This window comes from Triturus cristatus, chromosome 1_2, assembly GCF_964204655.1.
Source record: "Triturus cristatus chromosome 1_2, aTriCri1.1, whole genome shotgun sequence".
NCBI lineage: Eukaryota > Metazoa > Chordata > Amphibia > Caudata > Salamandridae > Triturus > Triturus cristatus.
This window is the reverse complement of record NC_140580.1, coordinates 570,170,027-570,184,852: the sequence shown is the minus strand read 5'-3', so window position 1 is coordinate 570,184,852 and position 14,826 is coordinate 570,170,027. Positions and strand designations below refer to the sequence as shown.

Below are 14,826 nucleotides of genomic sequence, written 5' to 3'. Positions count from 1 at the left end.
CCCAAGTCACTGGCATCTGATTCTATCACTAAGTCCAGTTGAGAGCCCAAGATCGCCCGTCCGTTCCAGGTCTCCATTTGTGTGCACCACCACTGAAACTCCTCCTTGGCTTCTATCAAGAATGGGCATTGTCGCAGGTGAGATGCCTTTAGACTCTGCAGGACGTGAAAGTGCAAGGGCCCTGGAAAATTGGTCTGTATGGAGGATGACAAGGGGTCTAGCACCCTGGCGATCTGATGAAGGGAAGTCGAGGGCTTAGCCAGTGTCCTGCGCACTTCGTGCCAGATCTTTGCCATTTTCCGGGATGGAAGGCTCAAGGTGGATTCCACCGAATTGACCACAAACTCCAAGACGACCAGAGACAGTGATGGGGTTAGTGCTGGTTGATTACAAACCCAAGGGACAGGAGCAGGTCTACGGCCCTGTGAAGGTGCGACCTCAAAGCCTGGGTGCATTGGTCCATGAGGAGCATATCATCTAGATAGACTATCATGCGGACTCACGATGCCCGTAGCACCTCCACCACCTGCTTGAGAACCTTGGTGAACACCACAAGGCGGAAGAAAGACAGTAAGGCAGGTAGTTAAATTCAAAGTTCTGGGATGCCCACTGGAACTGCAGGAAACAACGATGTAGCGGTAACAATGGGATCGTCAGAGAAGCATCTTTTAGATCCAGGCGAACCATCCGAATGTTCGGGAAGAGAAGGTCCTTGAGAAGATGGATACCTTCTATCTTGAAGTGGGGGTAAATCAGCCACTTGTCAAACTCCCAGAGGTTGATCACCAGACACTGTCCCAATCCTGTTTCTCCACAAGAAATATATTGCTGACGAAACCTGCATGGTGGGGCATTCTTGGGGAAATAGCCCCTTTGGCCAGAAGCTCCTGGACCTCCTTTTGGATGAGGGCCGCTTGCCTGCCCGCAAAGGGCATGGATCGAGAGGGGCACGGTTGGGAGGTGGAGTCATGGAAGTCTATGTGGAAACCCTGAACCATCTGCAGAACCCAAGCATCGGTAGTAAGAGTCCTCCAGACATGTATGAAATACGCCAAAATGACCCCAATCGAAATTAATTGCGGACTCACCATAAGAGCTGGAGGAGGAGGGGCCTCGGCTCAGGGAAACACCTCTGGTCCCTCTATGCCTTGGAGCTCCCTTCGTGGGGTAGAATCTCCCGAATCGCTGTGGATCCTGGTACTGGCCTCTTCTGGGTGCATGACTTCTGCCAGGGGCTTGAATATGCTGACAGCCAGCCGAACCTCAACTGCCACGGCTGACCACAGCAAAAACCAGAGGGTTAAAGATGTGCATGATAGAGGATTGCATTTTATCGAGCAAGTTGAATGTGGACACAAACTTTCTGAGCTCCTTGATAAATGGCTCACCAAAGAGCCCAACATGGCAACTTGCCCTGCCACAGAGGTCACCAGGTCTCCTAACTTTGGGTCAATCTTAATAAGGAGAGACCAGTGCCGCTCAGTAGATAAGGCGCAATTGGCGTTCCCCAAAATGCTACGGCATGCTGGGCCCAACTGGAGAGTACCTCGGGCAATATAAGGGTACCTGATTGCTTGGCATCCTCAGCCATGTCTAGGATCTTTGTTAAAGGTCCTGTTAGGTCCAACAACTTACCCTGGCAAGACCACCATGAGTGGTTGAAACCTTTTTTGGGGTCCGAACATATTTCTCTAAAAACATGGCCATTTTGGAACCAATTTCTGGAGTGGCTGCCACTTTGCCCTTAAGAGAGGGCCTGGGGCACGCGGCCTGCAGGATTTTATGAATCTTCTAGTCTAAAGGCTTACGCAGCCTCCCAGCCACGTATGTGGTAACGTTCGTTACTGGAAACCCCTCTGCTGAACGGGGTGGCATCAGGGTTGAGCATGTCAGAATCTGCCCCATCAGTGGTATCTACCTGAAGGGCCACCTCCAAATTATTGCTCTGGGGTATCCCAGGGTGTTCTGACTCATTATCCGACCCAGCAGGAGAACCCTCAGAAGTCAAAGGGGAGAGAGGGGGGAGAGAGGGGAAGGGTCATCAAGTGGTACCTGGGCCTGCCATTCTAGCTTGGGTCTCTGGAGTTCAGCTGGACCCATTAAGGCTTTCTTCAGCCCGCAAAGACATCCAGAGGGCGCTTGCGAGGGTTCTCAGAACGTGCAGCCAGCCTATGAGGTAAGGGGACCGAGGGCAGGAGGGTTGAAAACACTTGTGCATACTCCAATAAGGTCGTCTCCAGAGGCACCACCACGTCAGAGACCACCCTGTGGATTGATGCATCAATGGCATCACAGAATTAATCAAACACTGGTAATTAGATCAATCCTTCCTCCGCGGCGTAGGCATCGTCATACCTCTCCATTATGTGCTAAATGGAGGTAAAGGCTCCCTAGGGCAGCAGAGGTACACAGGGTATATTTGGGCTGGGGAGAACCCAGGAAATATGTGGTAGCATGCTACATGTCAAAACAGGCAGCAACTACAGGACTCAATGCAGCATTATTTTTCAGTGGCCTATAAAAACAGCATGGGTCAGTGTCCTGTGACTGATGCTCCGTGGGTCCAACAGAAATACAGGGCCTCATTTATGAGAAGTGACGCATCGCTGCGTGAAAGCAGCGATGCGTCACTTCTCAGCGCGCCCTCCTTGCGACACCAATGATGCGTCATATTTATAATGTGACGTGACACATCATGTTGCAAGGAAGGACAGATACGTCAGTATAACTGACGTATCTGTCGGTGCAAAAAGTGGCGCATTGCTGGAGTTGTGTCGGAAGCCTGACGCAACTCCAGCAATGTTCCTTTCACACAATCCCCATGTGAAAGGGCCTGCGTCACCCTTACGCCTACCATGAGGCAGGCGTAAGGTTTTGATGCATTGGAGTCCTAGAAGTGATGCAGCGAAATCTCATAGATTTCGTTGCGCCACTCCTACGACCCTTTCTTGTGGGCGTACACCTACCCTGCATACATTATACCTGGCGCAGGTATAATGAAGCGCAGGGGTTTACGAAGTGACGCATCTACCTAGATGCGTCACTTCGTAAATATGGCGCATGTTTTACGCAACTGGTGCGTCACAAAAAGTGACGCACCGGTGGCGCAAAAGTGACGCAGGGGCTCGTAAATGAGCCCCACAGACTCTTGAGGGTATAAGCATTGCCAATGGACACCTGTCCTTTACAGACCCCAGGAAGCATCTACGATGAGTGCAACACAAGAGCCACGAAAATCACCCCAAAGGGTTTTCAGACTCCAGTCAACTCTGGCAGACCAGTGCTTTAAATGGGCTGGTACTCACCGGTACTGAGTACCGGCACTTATTATTTTTATCACCCTGAGTACCGGCAGTTCTCTACGGCCGTGGAGAGTACTGGTACTCAAGAAAGGTAGGCGCATTGGCCTCTAGTGGTAGTAGTCTGTCGATTTGACTGCCAAATCACTTTTATAGCCCTGAGCTGAGCCCCAGTTGAACTAGTCAGTGTGGGCTCATTTGCATGATATCGGGCGTTCGCCCTCGTGCTGTGTTGCAAGGAATTGAGGCATCCCAGTGAGAGCACAATGAAGAAAGCCATGGGAGGTTAAAAGGGCTTTAATCCCACCTGATTCTTTTGTGCGAATGTCTGCTTATGTGTGTCCGTTTTGCCTGCTTGTGTGTGTGTGTTTTTGTGTGAGAAATATTACAAAATAAGGAAATGTTAAAATATCACTGTTTGACTTTCACTTTGTATAACTAGTTAACCTGATTGGTTTATAGAAAGACATTTCTCCTGTGTGCTGCAACTAGTATATAAGCCAATAAACTTCACATGTCGTGCCTTTAGCCACGCCCCTAACCCCGCCCACTCGCCACATTTAAATGAGTACCTGCGCTATTTTTTTCCCATTTAAAGCACTGTGGCAGACTTCACATTCACTCGCACGATACAGGGACGTTCAGAAGAGAATGCAGGTCTGCGCTGAAACGTCACTGATTATGCCAACATGAGGAGAAGTGTTAGCTAGACGCAGCATGAACGCATGCCCTCTTGCGGCCGGAGAGCAAATTATTCCCGCAGCCACCAGAAATCGGGACGGTATCACCCCGACTGTAAAGTAGCCGCAGCAGCGAAGACAGAGGACGAGGGCAGGCGGACAGTGGGTGAGGAGGGTCGTGCTGGGCCAGGATTGGACACTTATGGTTTGTTTCCATTTCCCTTAGGATGATGGGGAATGTAGTTGTTATTGTTCATGTTTAAACGGCTGCTGTGAAAAGAAAGGAAGAAAGCGATGGCATAATCCTCCCCTCCGGGTCCTGCCATAAAATTACGCAGTGATCCTAAAGATTTACAGACTGCTACAGCACCGGTGCATGCACACTGTATACTTGAAATTTGCTGAATAACTCGAAAAAACAACTGGATGAAAATGCATTAAAGCAAGAAAAAGTCTGAAATAAGCCAATCATTAAGGATCCCGTTCACCAAAAATCTCATAAAAATACAGGCAGAGATTTACAGTTCTAACTAAACATGCTGCTATGTGTTTTTCAAATCACTAACATACCTCGAATTATGTCTGTGCTAAGCGAACTTCTGGAAATGCCATGTTACTTTTCTTGAAGGCTCTTTTTCTCTGAGTCTAGAGTTCTCCATAGGAGAGGACTCTGCACAGGCAGAAATGAGCCTCCTGTGCAAATGCACTTTTTTTCTTAATGGGAAAACAGTTTTCCCTCTGGAGAAAGCCCTTCTCTTACACCTATTGCAATACTAAAGGGATACATTTCCTTTTCTATCCTGAAGGGCAATTACTGCAGCACATGTCGAGAAAAAAATCTTCAACCACTTTCAGGGTAAAAAAGGGCAGAGAGGAATTTGGGAATGCCCACAAGCATACGTTTGTGGGCGTTCTCACACCTCCGAGGCAAACCGCACCATGGAATGACTTTTCCCACCTTTTTGGGTCTGATTTACAACTGTGGTTTTCTTTGCGTTTGAGGTCTAGAAATCTGCACTGGCAAATGCACCGGCTATACCTTTGGCAGGCATAAAAAAGAGTAATCATGGCCATAAACTTAGGTTTACTACCAAATTGCCTTTGTGGCTAGGGCATACAGTGTCTGCAAAATGACATGGCCTTTCATTCAGGATGGTTCAGTTCTCCTTGCTGAACGTCACATGGCGATTTCCACGCTATTAAGAAAATGCACTGACTTTGGTACCCCTTATGGTTGACACCTTTGACCAAGCTTCATCAAATTTGGCACACAGAAGGGTTGAATTCTGAAGGCAATTGGTCGAGATGGCCCAAAGTTATCAAGAGTGTAAACATGAGGTTTCCTGTGGAGTGAAGACTAAATCTTGACTACGGAGGACCGAGGGTGGTTCTGTAACATACATAACCACGTGTATCTTATATTTTGATCGTATGATAAACATTACTGGAAGCTGTACCAATGTGGATTATACAAAATGTCACAGGAGTTATTAAATTGCTACGTTCTGCTGCGTGCTGTATGCCAATATTAACTGACAGTTGTTCCCCAGTTCAGAGGAGGCCCCCAGAAGTATGAAGTGAGCGGGTGGCTTCAGATCCAGGCAGTCCGTACCACGGACGAAGGAACCTACCACTGCTTTGCCAGGAACAAGGTCGGGGAGGTCATGGCTACTGCAAGCCTCAAAGTGCTCACTCCAGGTGAGAGGAATGTTCAATATTATGGAGTTATGCTAACAGCGAAACATTGTATGTGCATACATTTGGGTATAATCGTTTCCAGAAGCTCGTAGAACAGCAAGAGAATGAAAAGCAGACATTTGTCCCGGAGCACTCTTGCTAAATACTTTTGCAATGTCTTTCCGATGGGATGTTAACTTACTTCATAATTGTGTTTTGAATTAGTCATTGTAATACTTTAGGTGCTGTTAGTCCCCGCTCATTCCTAAAGATTCTATGCACAGTATTGCTGGACACTCTAGGACTACAGTAGCTGTAGTTGCAGGTAGTACTTACCAGGATTTTTTTGGCCAACGTTTTAGTGATGCACATTTTTCCAACAGAAAAATAAATGCTGCGTGCTTGCTCACTTTTAGAACATTGACACCCAGGGAGACAGACTCTCAGACATTGGCACCCAAGGAGACAGACTCCCTGACATTGACACCCAGGGAGACAGACTCCCAGACATTGACACCCAGGGAGACAGACTGCCAGACATTGACACTCAGGGAGACAGACTCCCAGACATTGACACCCAGGGAGATAGACTCCCAGACATTGACACCCAGGGAGACAGACTCCCAGACATTGACACCCAGGGAGACAGACTCTCAGACATTGGCACCCAGGGAGACAGACTCCCAGACATTGGCACCCAGGGAGACAGACTCCCAGACATTGGCACCCAGGGAGACAGACTCTCAGACATTGGCACCCAAGGAGACAGACTCCCAGACATTGACACCCAGGGAGACAGACTCCCAGACATTGACACCCAGGGACACAGACTGCCAGACATTGACACTCAGGGAGACAGACTCCCAGACATTGACACACAGGGAGATAGACTCCCAGACATTGACACCCAGGGAGACAGACTCCCAGACATTGACACCCAGGGAGACAGACTCTCAGACATTGGCACCCAAGGAGACAGACTCCCAGACATTGACACCCAGGGAGACAGACTCCCAGACATTGACACCCAGGGAGACAGACTCCCAGACATTGACACCCAGGGAGACAGACTGCCAGACATTGACACTCAGGGAGACAGACTCCCAGACATTGACACCCAGGGAGATAGACTCCCAGACATTGGCACCCAGGGAGACAGACTCCCAGACATTGGCACCCAGGGAGACAGACTCTCAGACATTGGCACCCAGGGAGACAGACTCCCAGACATTGGCACCCAGGGAGACAGACTCTCAGACATTGGCACCCAGGAAGACAGACTCCCAGACATTGACACCCAGGGAGACAGACTCCCAGACATTGACACCCAGGGAGACAGACTGCCAGACATTGACACTCAGGGAGACAGACTCCCAGACATTGACACCCAGGGAGACAGACTCCCAGACCAACACCATAACATGATGTCTTCGCGAAAGCATCGGGATGGTAAGAAGAGCCAGCCCACGTTTTAAAAGAGAAACACCACATCAAATAACATTATGCTTTCAAGATGGTATGTGAATAACCAAACCAAACAAAAACAGTTCTCCTAAAAATAAATGAAGGCAGTTACATTTTGTACTTAGCAAAGCAAATGTAGCAGCTCTCTTGCCCCACTGTCCATGAGATGGAAGGGTGCTCCCTCAATAAAACCATGGAAAACGTAGCTCAAGCAGATCATTTTAAGCAAGGTTTTTGAAGTATAGTGCTTGAACGCTGTTATATGCGGTTCAGCTGTGTAATAAAATCTATATCTGCAAAAGGCTGCTGTGGGTGCTAAGGTCAGAGCAGATGACTGCAGATAGTTTAGGTTCCTAACTGCATATGTCTAGGTTTCATAGAGCAGAGTGGTGCTTTAGGCCGGAGATAAGTTTCCACACTTTTCTCCAATGGGTGAAACACCTAAGCTGAGCAGCTTTCCATATTTTCACCCAAAATCTTATGGTGCATTGCATGGTGATTGAAGTATCGAAACTGATAGTTTCTGCATTCATATCCAGTATGGAAAGCTCCCTTTCTTGCACTGTTCTCCTTCCCTCATGGTCCTCAACCCCTACATTTTGTAGGTTTCGCCTGAGACAGAGCATGTGCTGTTGCAATCTATTGTTGCTTGAAAAAAAAGAAAATGGGCCTATAGCCCAACCACTACATACAATTGATTGGCTCCTTTTCACTCCCATTTCTTTTGTTTGGTCAACAGCAGCTGATTTCATTTTTCAGTCTTGCTTCTTTGAATCTCACACACACACACACACACACAGCACATATCAAACAAACAGTAATATACTAGCCTCACGGGCTATTTACAGCCGGCCCACTAACACATTGGGTTATCCTAAATGCCATTCTGGGTTCTACTCACTGTATCAAAATAAACTTTCAAATGTGCAATGGCTCTGGCTGGCAAGTTTCACCTCAATTAAGAAAACTGAGCAGCCGAGGGCCTCGCAGTTCCAAAGTGCATAGAGCAGTGAATACAAACTGCAACAAACAGCATGATTTCTATCCAGCTGGCATTATGTGGTCCCTACAGACTTATGTGAGGGCGGCACCAGCTGTTGAAATATGGCCATCTACCAAACTGCACTCTTGAAGCTGAGCATTCACAGTCTTATAACACAACCTATAGTTGTAGAGAAAACTTCATTAAGAATTGGATAGTATCTCCAGTACAGGTGATAGTATATGTTGACGTTTCGACCCCAAATGTAAGGCAGGCCGATTATTCCTTAAAACGGGGTCTTCATTAGGACCAAGAGAAGAGCAATCTACAAACCCCCAGTAGGAGAATGGTAGTGGGCCTCACGCTCAGGGCCAAGTGGCTCCTGGGGGCCGGTAAGTCAACTGTGGATGACAGTATTATAAGGAAATTGTAGCCAGGCTGTCTCGTATGAATTTGTATACATTGGTTGTATATACTGTACATTGGCACTTGAACTTTTGCCTCTTCCTTCACCTTTTCACGAGCACCTTTTCCAATCCCTTCCCCTCTTCCTACACACCATTGAGCAACTCTATTTGATGTAAAATACCTGCATAAACATGCATTGATTATTGAAATTATGGTAAGGTTTATCAATTTCTATTACATTTCTTGAGTGTCTGTCATCATTTTGGGGTATTAAAGAAAAAAGTAAAACCATTGGGACCAATTGTGTTTTATACCATTTCATACCCAAGTCCTACTGCTATTTGGGTTTCCCCATTGTTTTGTAATAGAACTTTATATAGGAGCAGCGATTGTCTTGAGACTATGGTACATCCAGAATTTGAATTATAACATTTAGATAAGAGAAAAGTTTGGTTTTGAATATGCAGCCTTTTTTGTTATCATTTGTTTGCGAATCCTAGCTATGACCAAGTTAGTTGAATTAAAATCATTGCAAAATGCTTCAGCCAAACTCGTCAGCATCAAAGACACATCCTGCATCTTTAGAGTGTGGAAAATTGACTTGGTCATAGGGTATTTATTTGATCTTGCCTCCAAGTGATGGCTATAATTCGTGTGAGTCAATAACTAGAGTTATTAACATGGACTTCAAACACTGTTACTACAATTTATAACATGCTGTTTCTTTACTTTCTGCTTCAGATCAGCTCAACACCGTAGGACTTACCTTGCCGAAGTCGCGACAAGAGCTGTATGATGATGAAACAGAAGGTGATGATTACGATGACTATTATTGACTATTGGAAGACAGAGCTCTTCATGTAAGCTTCAGTCAAAAGGAAGACCTGAGATGAGGACATTGCCACAAATCTGCACCTACAAAGAAATGTTTCCTATGATTGAATAATTCGTTTGATGCAGACAGGGTGTTATCAAACTTGATTTCTGTCAAACACTGGTTGAAGGAATGGAGTTACATCAATATTTAATTGTATACAGTTTCAAATTAATTGTACAGTAAATGGCAATGCAGACGCATGCTGCCTTCAGTTCACCAAGAGTTCTAGGAAATGCCATGAGAATGCCCTATTTTGAATTTCTACTTTTAAAACGTATGCCACCATTTCAAAAATCCTACTAATGAATACTGAGATTTCAAGTTGCTTATTGTCTAATTTAAGTTGAGAAGAAGCACTGCCAACTGGTTGACAGTTTTTTAGTTTATAGCACAGCACAGTCATAACTGTACCACCTTTCTGATTCCAAACAATAGTCTCTAAATGCTTATTTTTAGTCATGGGAGAATTGGCAAGTGCAGTAATGCTTCTGTGAATGGTCTATTGCAGAGATGTGCTTGTCTTGCTTCTGTAAATACCCCTATTTATCTGCCACTGTATTGTTTGCTGTCACTAACACTTTCAATCAATACTTCCTCATATGGGGACCTACATAGAATTCTCAACCACCTGGAGGAGCAGTAGAATATGTAAAGTGAACAGTATACAACTATCTCTATTGAGTACTTTGTTAAATAAACCAATTGTATTATCTTGGGCTATTGCCAGATGATTGTCATATTTCTAAACAGAAACAGCGACAGAATGAAATAATGAAAGCATCATAGTGTGCTTGCTTCAGGCCATCAACTCATGATGTGACCATGTGGAATATTAGGTTCATATGTAACAAGTCTGCCTATGTCATCAACCACTTTAGGTTCATATTTCCCCTCTGGATCACACCACCATCATAGCATGCTGGATGCAAACTAATGACACTCTGACTTACAGATATTGACCATACTGCCTTCGCCCATGCCCTTCCAAACACAAGGGGCAAGAATTGTTTCATTCTAGGAACATCTTCTAACGTCACATCCCCAATGTCATTTGTACCCCCTTTCTCCCTACGAAGACACCCTTACCATCTTTCCCTACATGTCCTCCCTCTTCTGAAGAAGTACCATTGAAAACATCTCCCTCTCCAAAAGCGTTTGGATACAGTTATGACAACTTCACAGGCCCTTTACCCATTGACATCAGCTTGAATGAAAATTGCCACCTAATTCTGTCCTATAGATATTGCAACTTACAAACTCAACATAACAATAAAATAATAACCAATATCCAAAGGCTATTTTGAGATTCCAACTTCTCCCATTTTCACCCTTGCTAACTCATTCAACCTCTTCAAGGAAGCCCTGCCCTCCAGCTTCAACATATTCTACTCTCCTGAAGTGTTACAATCTCAGGTATATGTCCTCCTCTCCAAGCCTTTCCATTACATGAGCCCTAGAAACCCACTCTGGAAGTGCACCCTTAAGCATGCAAAATTATAGTACTTTCAATCCCTTATACCTAAGTGCATATTTTACTCAGACCAGTAACCCAAGAGCTTACAAGCAGTCACTGTTTCCATGGCTAATAACTTTGTAACCTTCTTCTCTTTAAAAAGTAAAATTATCCAACTACCCTTTGCCCCTTTGTTTGCCTCAGTCCTCGCTCCTCATTTTCTCCTCCCTCTGGCCCATTTATTCCATCAGTCCACCCTTCCTTCCAACTCCTCATCCATCATCCTCATTCAGCTACCATTTGCTTTGCTTATTCAGATGCCTTTGCACAACCATTGTTTAAAAAGATGTCCCTGTTTATGGGCCTCTGCCCTCTTAGTAAAATTCCACATTGGAAAATGCTCATCTGAAGAAACTGATCTAAAAAAAGTTAGAAATTTCAAAATGTACTAGTGAAAATCAATATATCTTAGGAAGAACTGGTGACAATAGCCCCAAGAATAACATGTCTCATTTTGGGTCAAAGGCACAATTGTTTGAAAAACTTAACTCCAGTTCGAAAAATGAATGATTTAAAAATAAAATTAAAATGGAAAATATAAAACAAAATCTCTTAAACAAAATGTAGGTCGACAAACAAAGACACGCAACACTTTCCTAAATTTCCATTTATAATAGAGAAAGAAGTACAGAGGTCATGAAGAAATCACTGAGCATATGAAGTAAAAGAGGGGTGTGGTGGAATGAAGATAAATAAGGTAATGAGTAGCTGATAAAAAATTATACCATACCAAAGCAAAACACAACATGCCACAACAAGTGTGGAGAAGTGTGAAGTTTGGTAAATGATAAGTTAGTAGGGTTTTTTCAATAAAACTATTAATTCTGATATTAAATTCTGTGAAGATCGAATGTCAGGAGAATTTCTGGAGAAAAGGTATAACCTTTGTACCAGAGTATGATCCTCGCATAAACAATTCACAAGATACCAGTGTGTGAAATGTTTGCACAGAACATGTCTCACATGTTGGTATTTCACAAGACCTTTTTTTATGAGAGGTGTGAGCTTGGTTAAAAAAAAAAAGACAAAGTGATGCCAGATGCCAGCAAACAACATTAAGCACAAAACGCATAATGCTGCAACATTTTCATGGAAATTCATTGAACTTCAAAAGAAAAAATAAATTATTTTGCACACTCTTAATTAAGTCTATGTCTTATAGGTAATACATTTGGTATTAGTTTGACATTAGTTAGAGGTCATGGGACAGTCCGTTACAGCACCAAAACTATTTAGTTAACAAATCTGTGCAACACGTTTACACTTTTCTTTGGAGGCTGTCTTGTAGATACCAGTTAGTTCGAGCTATTTAGGGGCATTATTTGAGGAGGTGAACTCTTAAAGCCTCAGTGAACACATTGTGGAGAATATAATTTGCCATAACAAAACATAACACAACATACCATGGCATAGCACAACATGTCAACAAAGCATAACTTATCACATTAAAGCACAAAATAACAACAATAGATAAAGCATGTTGAAGTGTGAAGTTTGTTGAATGATGAGTTAGTAGGGTCGTTTTCATAAAACTATTAATTCTGATAATATATTCTGTGAAGGTCAATGGTCAGCAGAATTTCTGGAGGAAAGTTAGTCTAATTAATCATTCTAGAGGGTGCTGATCCATTTCTGTCTAAGCGTGAATGGATCTTTAACTATGCCAGTGAAAATGGCTAAAGGCCCGATTACTATCTTGGAGGGAGGAATATTCCGTCACAAATGTGACGGATATCCCATCCACTGTATTACAAGTTCCATAGGATATAATGGAATTGTAATTTGGTGGACGGGATATCCGTCATGTTTCCGACGGAGTAACCCTGTCTGCCCTAAATTCCCGAATCTAGAATAAATTCACAACATTTCTTGAAATGTTGACATATGCAATTTCTGCATAACCTTTTTACCAGAGTGTAGGCTGCGGCGGTCCCACCAAGCATATTGATGCCTCTACACCGCCGCCAAGGAATGGTGTATCCCTGGCAGCTGCAGTGGGGAAATTGTGGTCCCACTGCCCTTATTGCCCCACTGCCACCGCTGGGCCCCCACACGTCTGGCAGTCCATGGACCACCAGACTCGTAAGTGAGCCATAAGTCCAGGTTTTCAGGTTGCTGTGTATCTTCTTCCTGGTCACACATAAAGTTCACAAACTGCTAGGGAGCTTTTTAGGAAATCAAGACACAGATAGCAGTAAGAAAAAGGATTAACCACTATACCCTGTACCATAAACAAAAAGTCCAGTATCATCTTGTCACCTGGTTTTTCAGAAAATATCCAATTCTTTGTCTTTTATATCCCTGGAATTATAGGACTCTTGAAAAGCACTTCCAAACTTTTGGTACAAGCAAAAACAAGATACAAGTCCACAGTCCTTACCCACACAGTGAATATTAAACTCTTCATTCTTCTCTTCTTCGTAGTACAGTTCTATTTGGAAATCACTGGCATAGGAGCCTACATTGCAGTGGTCACTGGCTGGTGATTTGTGACAAGCATATCTTTAGAAAGTTCTCACACCATGTCCAGTACTTCTTTGCAGCACTTCCTATAACTTTACTGCACATCAACTCCAGAAAACATTATTCTGGAGCTCTTCAAACTTGACAAGTGCACTGTGTGGACCTGAGTCACGTCAAGACCTGTCTTATTAAAATCTGATCCTTCTTCTCTGCACCAACAAGAAGCCCACAGGGCTGGTTCTGAATGCAGAGCATCTTTCTGGGTGACAGATGCAAACCTGATTATGGGGAAGGCCAGCATCAATGAAACACTAACACCAGAGCCCTGCTTACTGTATATATACTATTCTGTCTGCACATTCAGTGTCATCTGTTTCTCTACTCCCCTTACATTCTTAACTAAGCATAGCTTCTTGTATTTAAACCTTCCCTATCTTCCTGACAGGGATCTGCCAGCAGGCCAAATACTCCCAGACCCTGTTATTTGACTGTTCCTGAGAAAAGATGTGAGCAGCACAAAGATAACTAATGACAGTCAATGGAGGAGGTAGCAACCCTGCAGAAACAGCTTGGTGACAGAGCTATACAATTACAGAAATCAAATTTGGGGACAAATTGTCAACAATTTTGGTCAAACAATTAGACATTTGATAGTCTGAAGGTTCTGCAGAGATGGATTTTCTAGTGCCTTCCTACTCTAACGTATTCAAGTATGGTTTTATATTTTAAAGCATGTCTTTATAAAAGGTGTCAAGCAAAGCAGTGAAATAGCACTTTTTAATTGTGGCATTTCATGGATGTACTAACTCCACATATGGACTGTTTTATTTCTACACATTATACCCACCAGCCAATGGTACTCCAAGGCACAGCCTATATGTAGCTAAAATAATGCTATAAGCAGACTTTTAAGCATGCAAAAAAAGGTTTACTCTGACACATGTGCATTGCAGCTTGGCTTGTAACCAGTCACAGATGGAGGACCAGTACTGATGCTATACTTTTATAGTTACTCATGTGGGTGATGTAAGTGCACACTCCATCCCAGATTTGACATCTAGCTTCATGCCACTGGTACAATTTCTGTTAATCTGTACTGTGATCATACCTAAAATTCAGATACGTGAATTGGAACTCATCAATTATTTACCATATTTGGGGCACATGAACTAGGAGGTAGAGCTGCCTCTCAATGTCCAAAAATTACCAACATGCCCAATCTAAAACAAAGCAATGTGGGAACAATGCAAAAATATTCGCATTTGTATATTGGATGGCCAGATGTCATAGAAATGGCTAATTAAATTATAGTAATATTTCCCTTTGAAATATATTTATTTTCTTAGCGTAGGAGAATTCTACATCAGAAAGTGCCTGTAATAAGAAAACTGCTTTACTTCTCAAGTTTAATAGCTTATTACAAGTAGTGATATTTCTTCACCACTATTTCTAGATGCTAAAGT

At 43.8% G+C, this 14,826-nt stretch overlaps 1 protein-coding gene across 1 annotated transcript in view; it reads left to right on the top strand.

Moving 5' to 3' along the window:
* KAZALD1 (Kazal type serine peptidase inhibitor domain 1) overlaps positions 1–10,103 on the top strand; it is a 194,078-nt gene extending 183,975 nt beyond the window's left edge. The window contains exons 4-5 of the mRNA XM_085606484.1: positions 5,530–5,677; positions 9,252–10,103. Of these exons, the coding sequence (XP_085462610.1) occupies positions 5,530–5,677; positions 9,252–9,346 (243 nt within the window). The 3' untranslated portion in view covers positions 9,347–10,103. The remainder of the gene's footprint in view (positions 1–5,529; positions 5,678–9,251) is intronic.
* Positions 10,104–14,826: the final 4,723 nt, after the last annotated feature.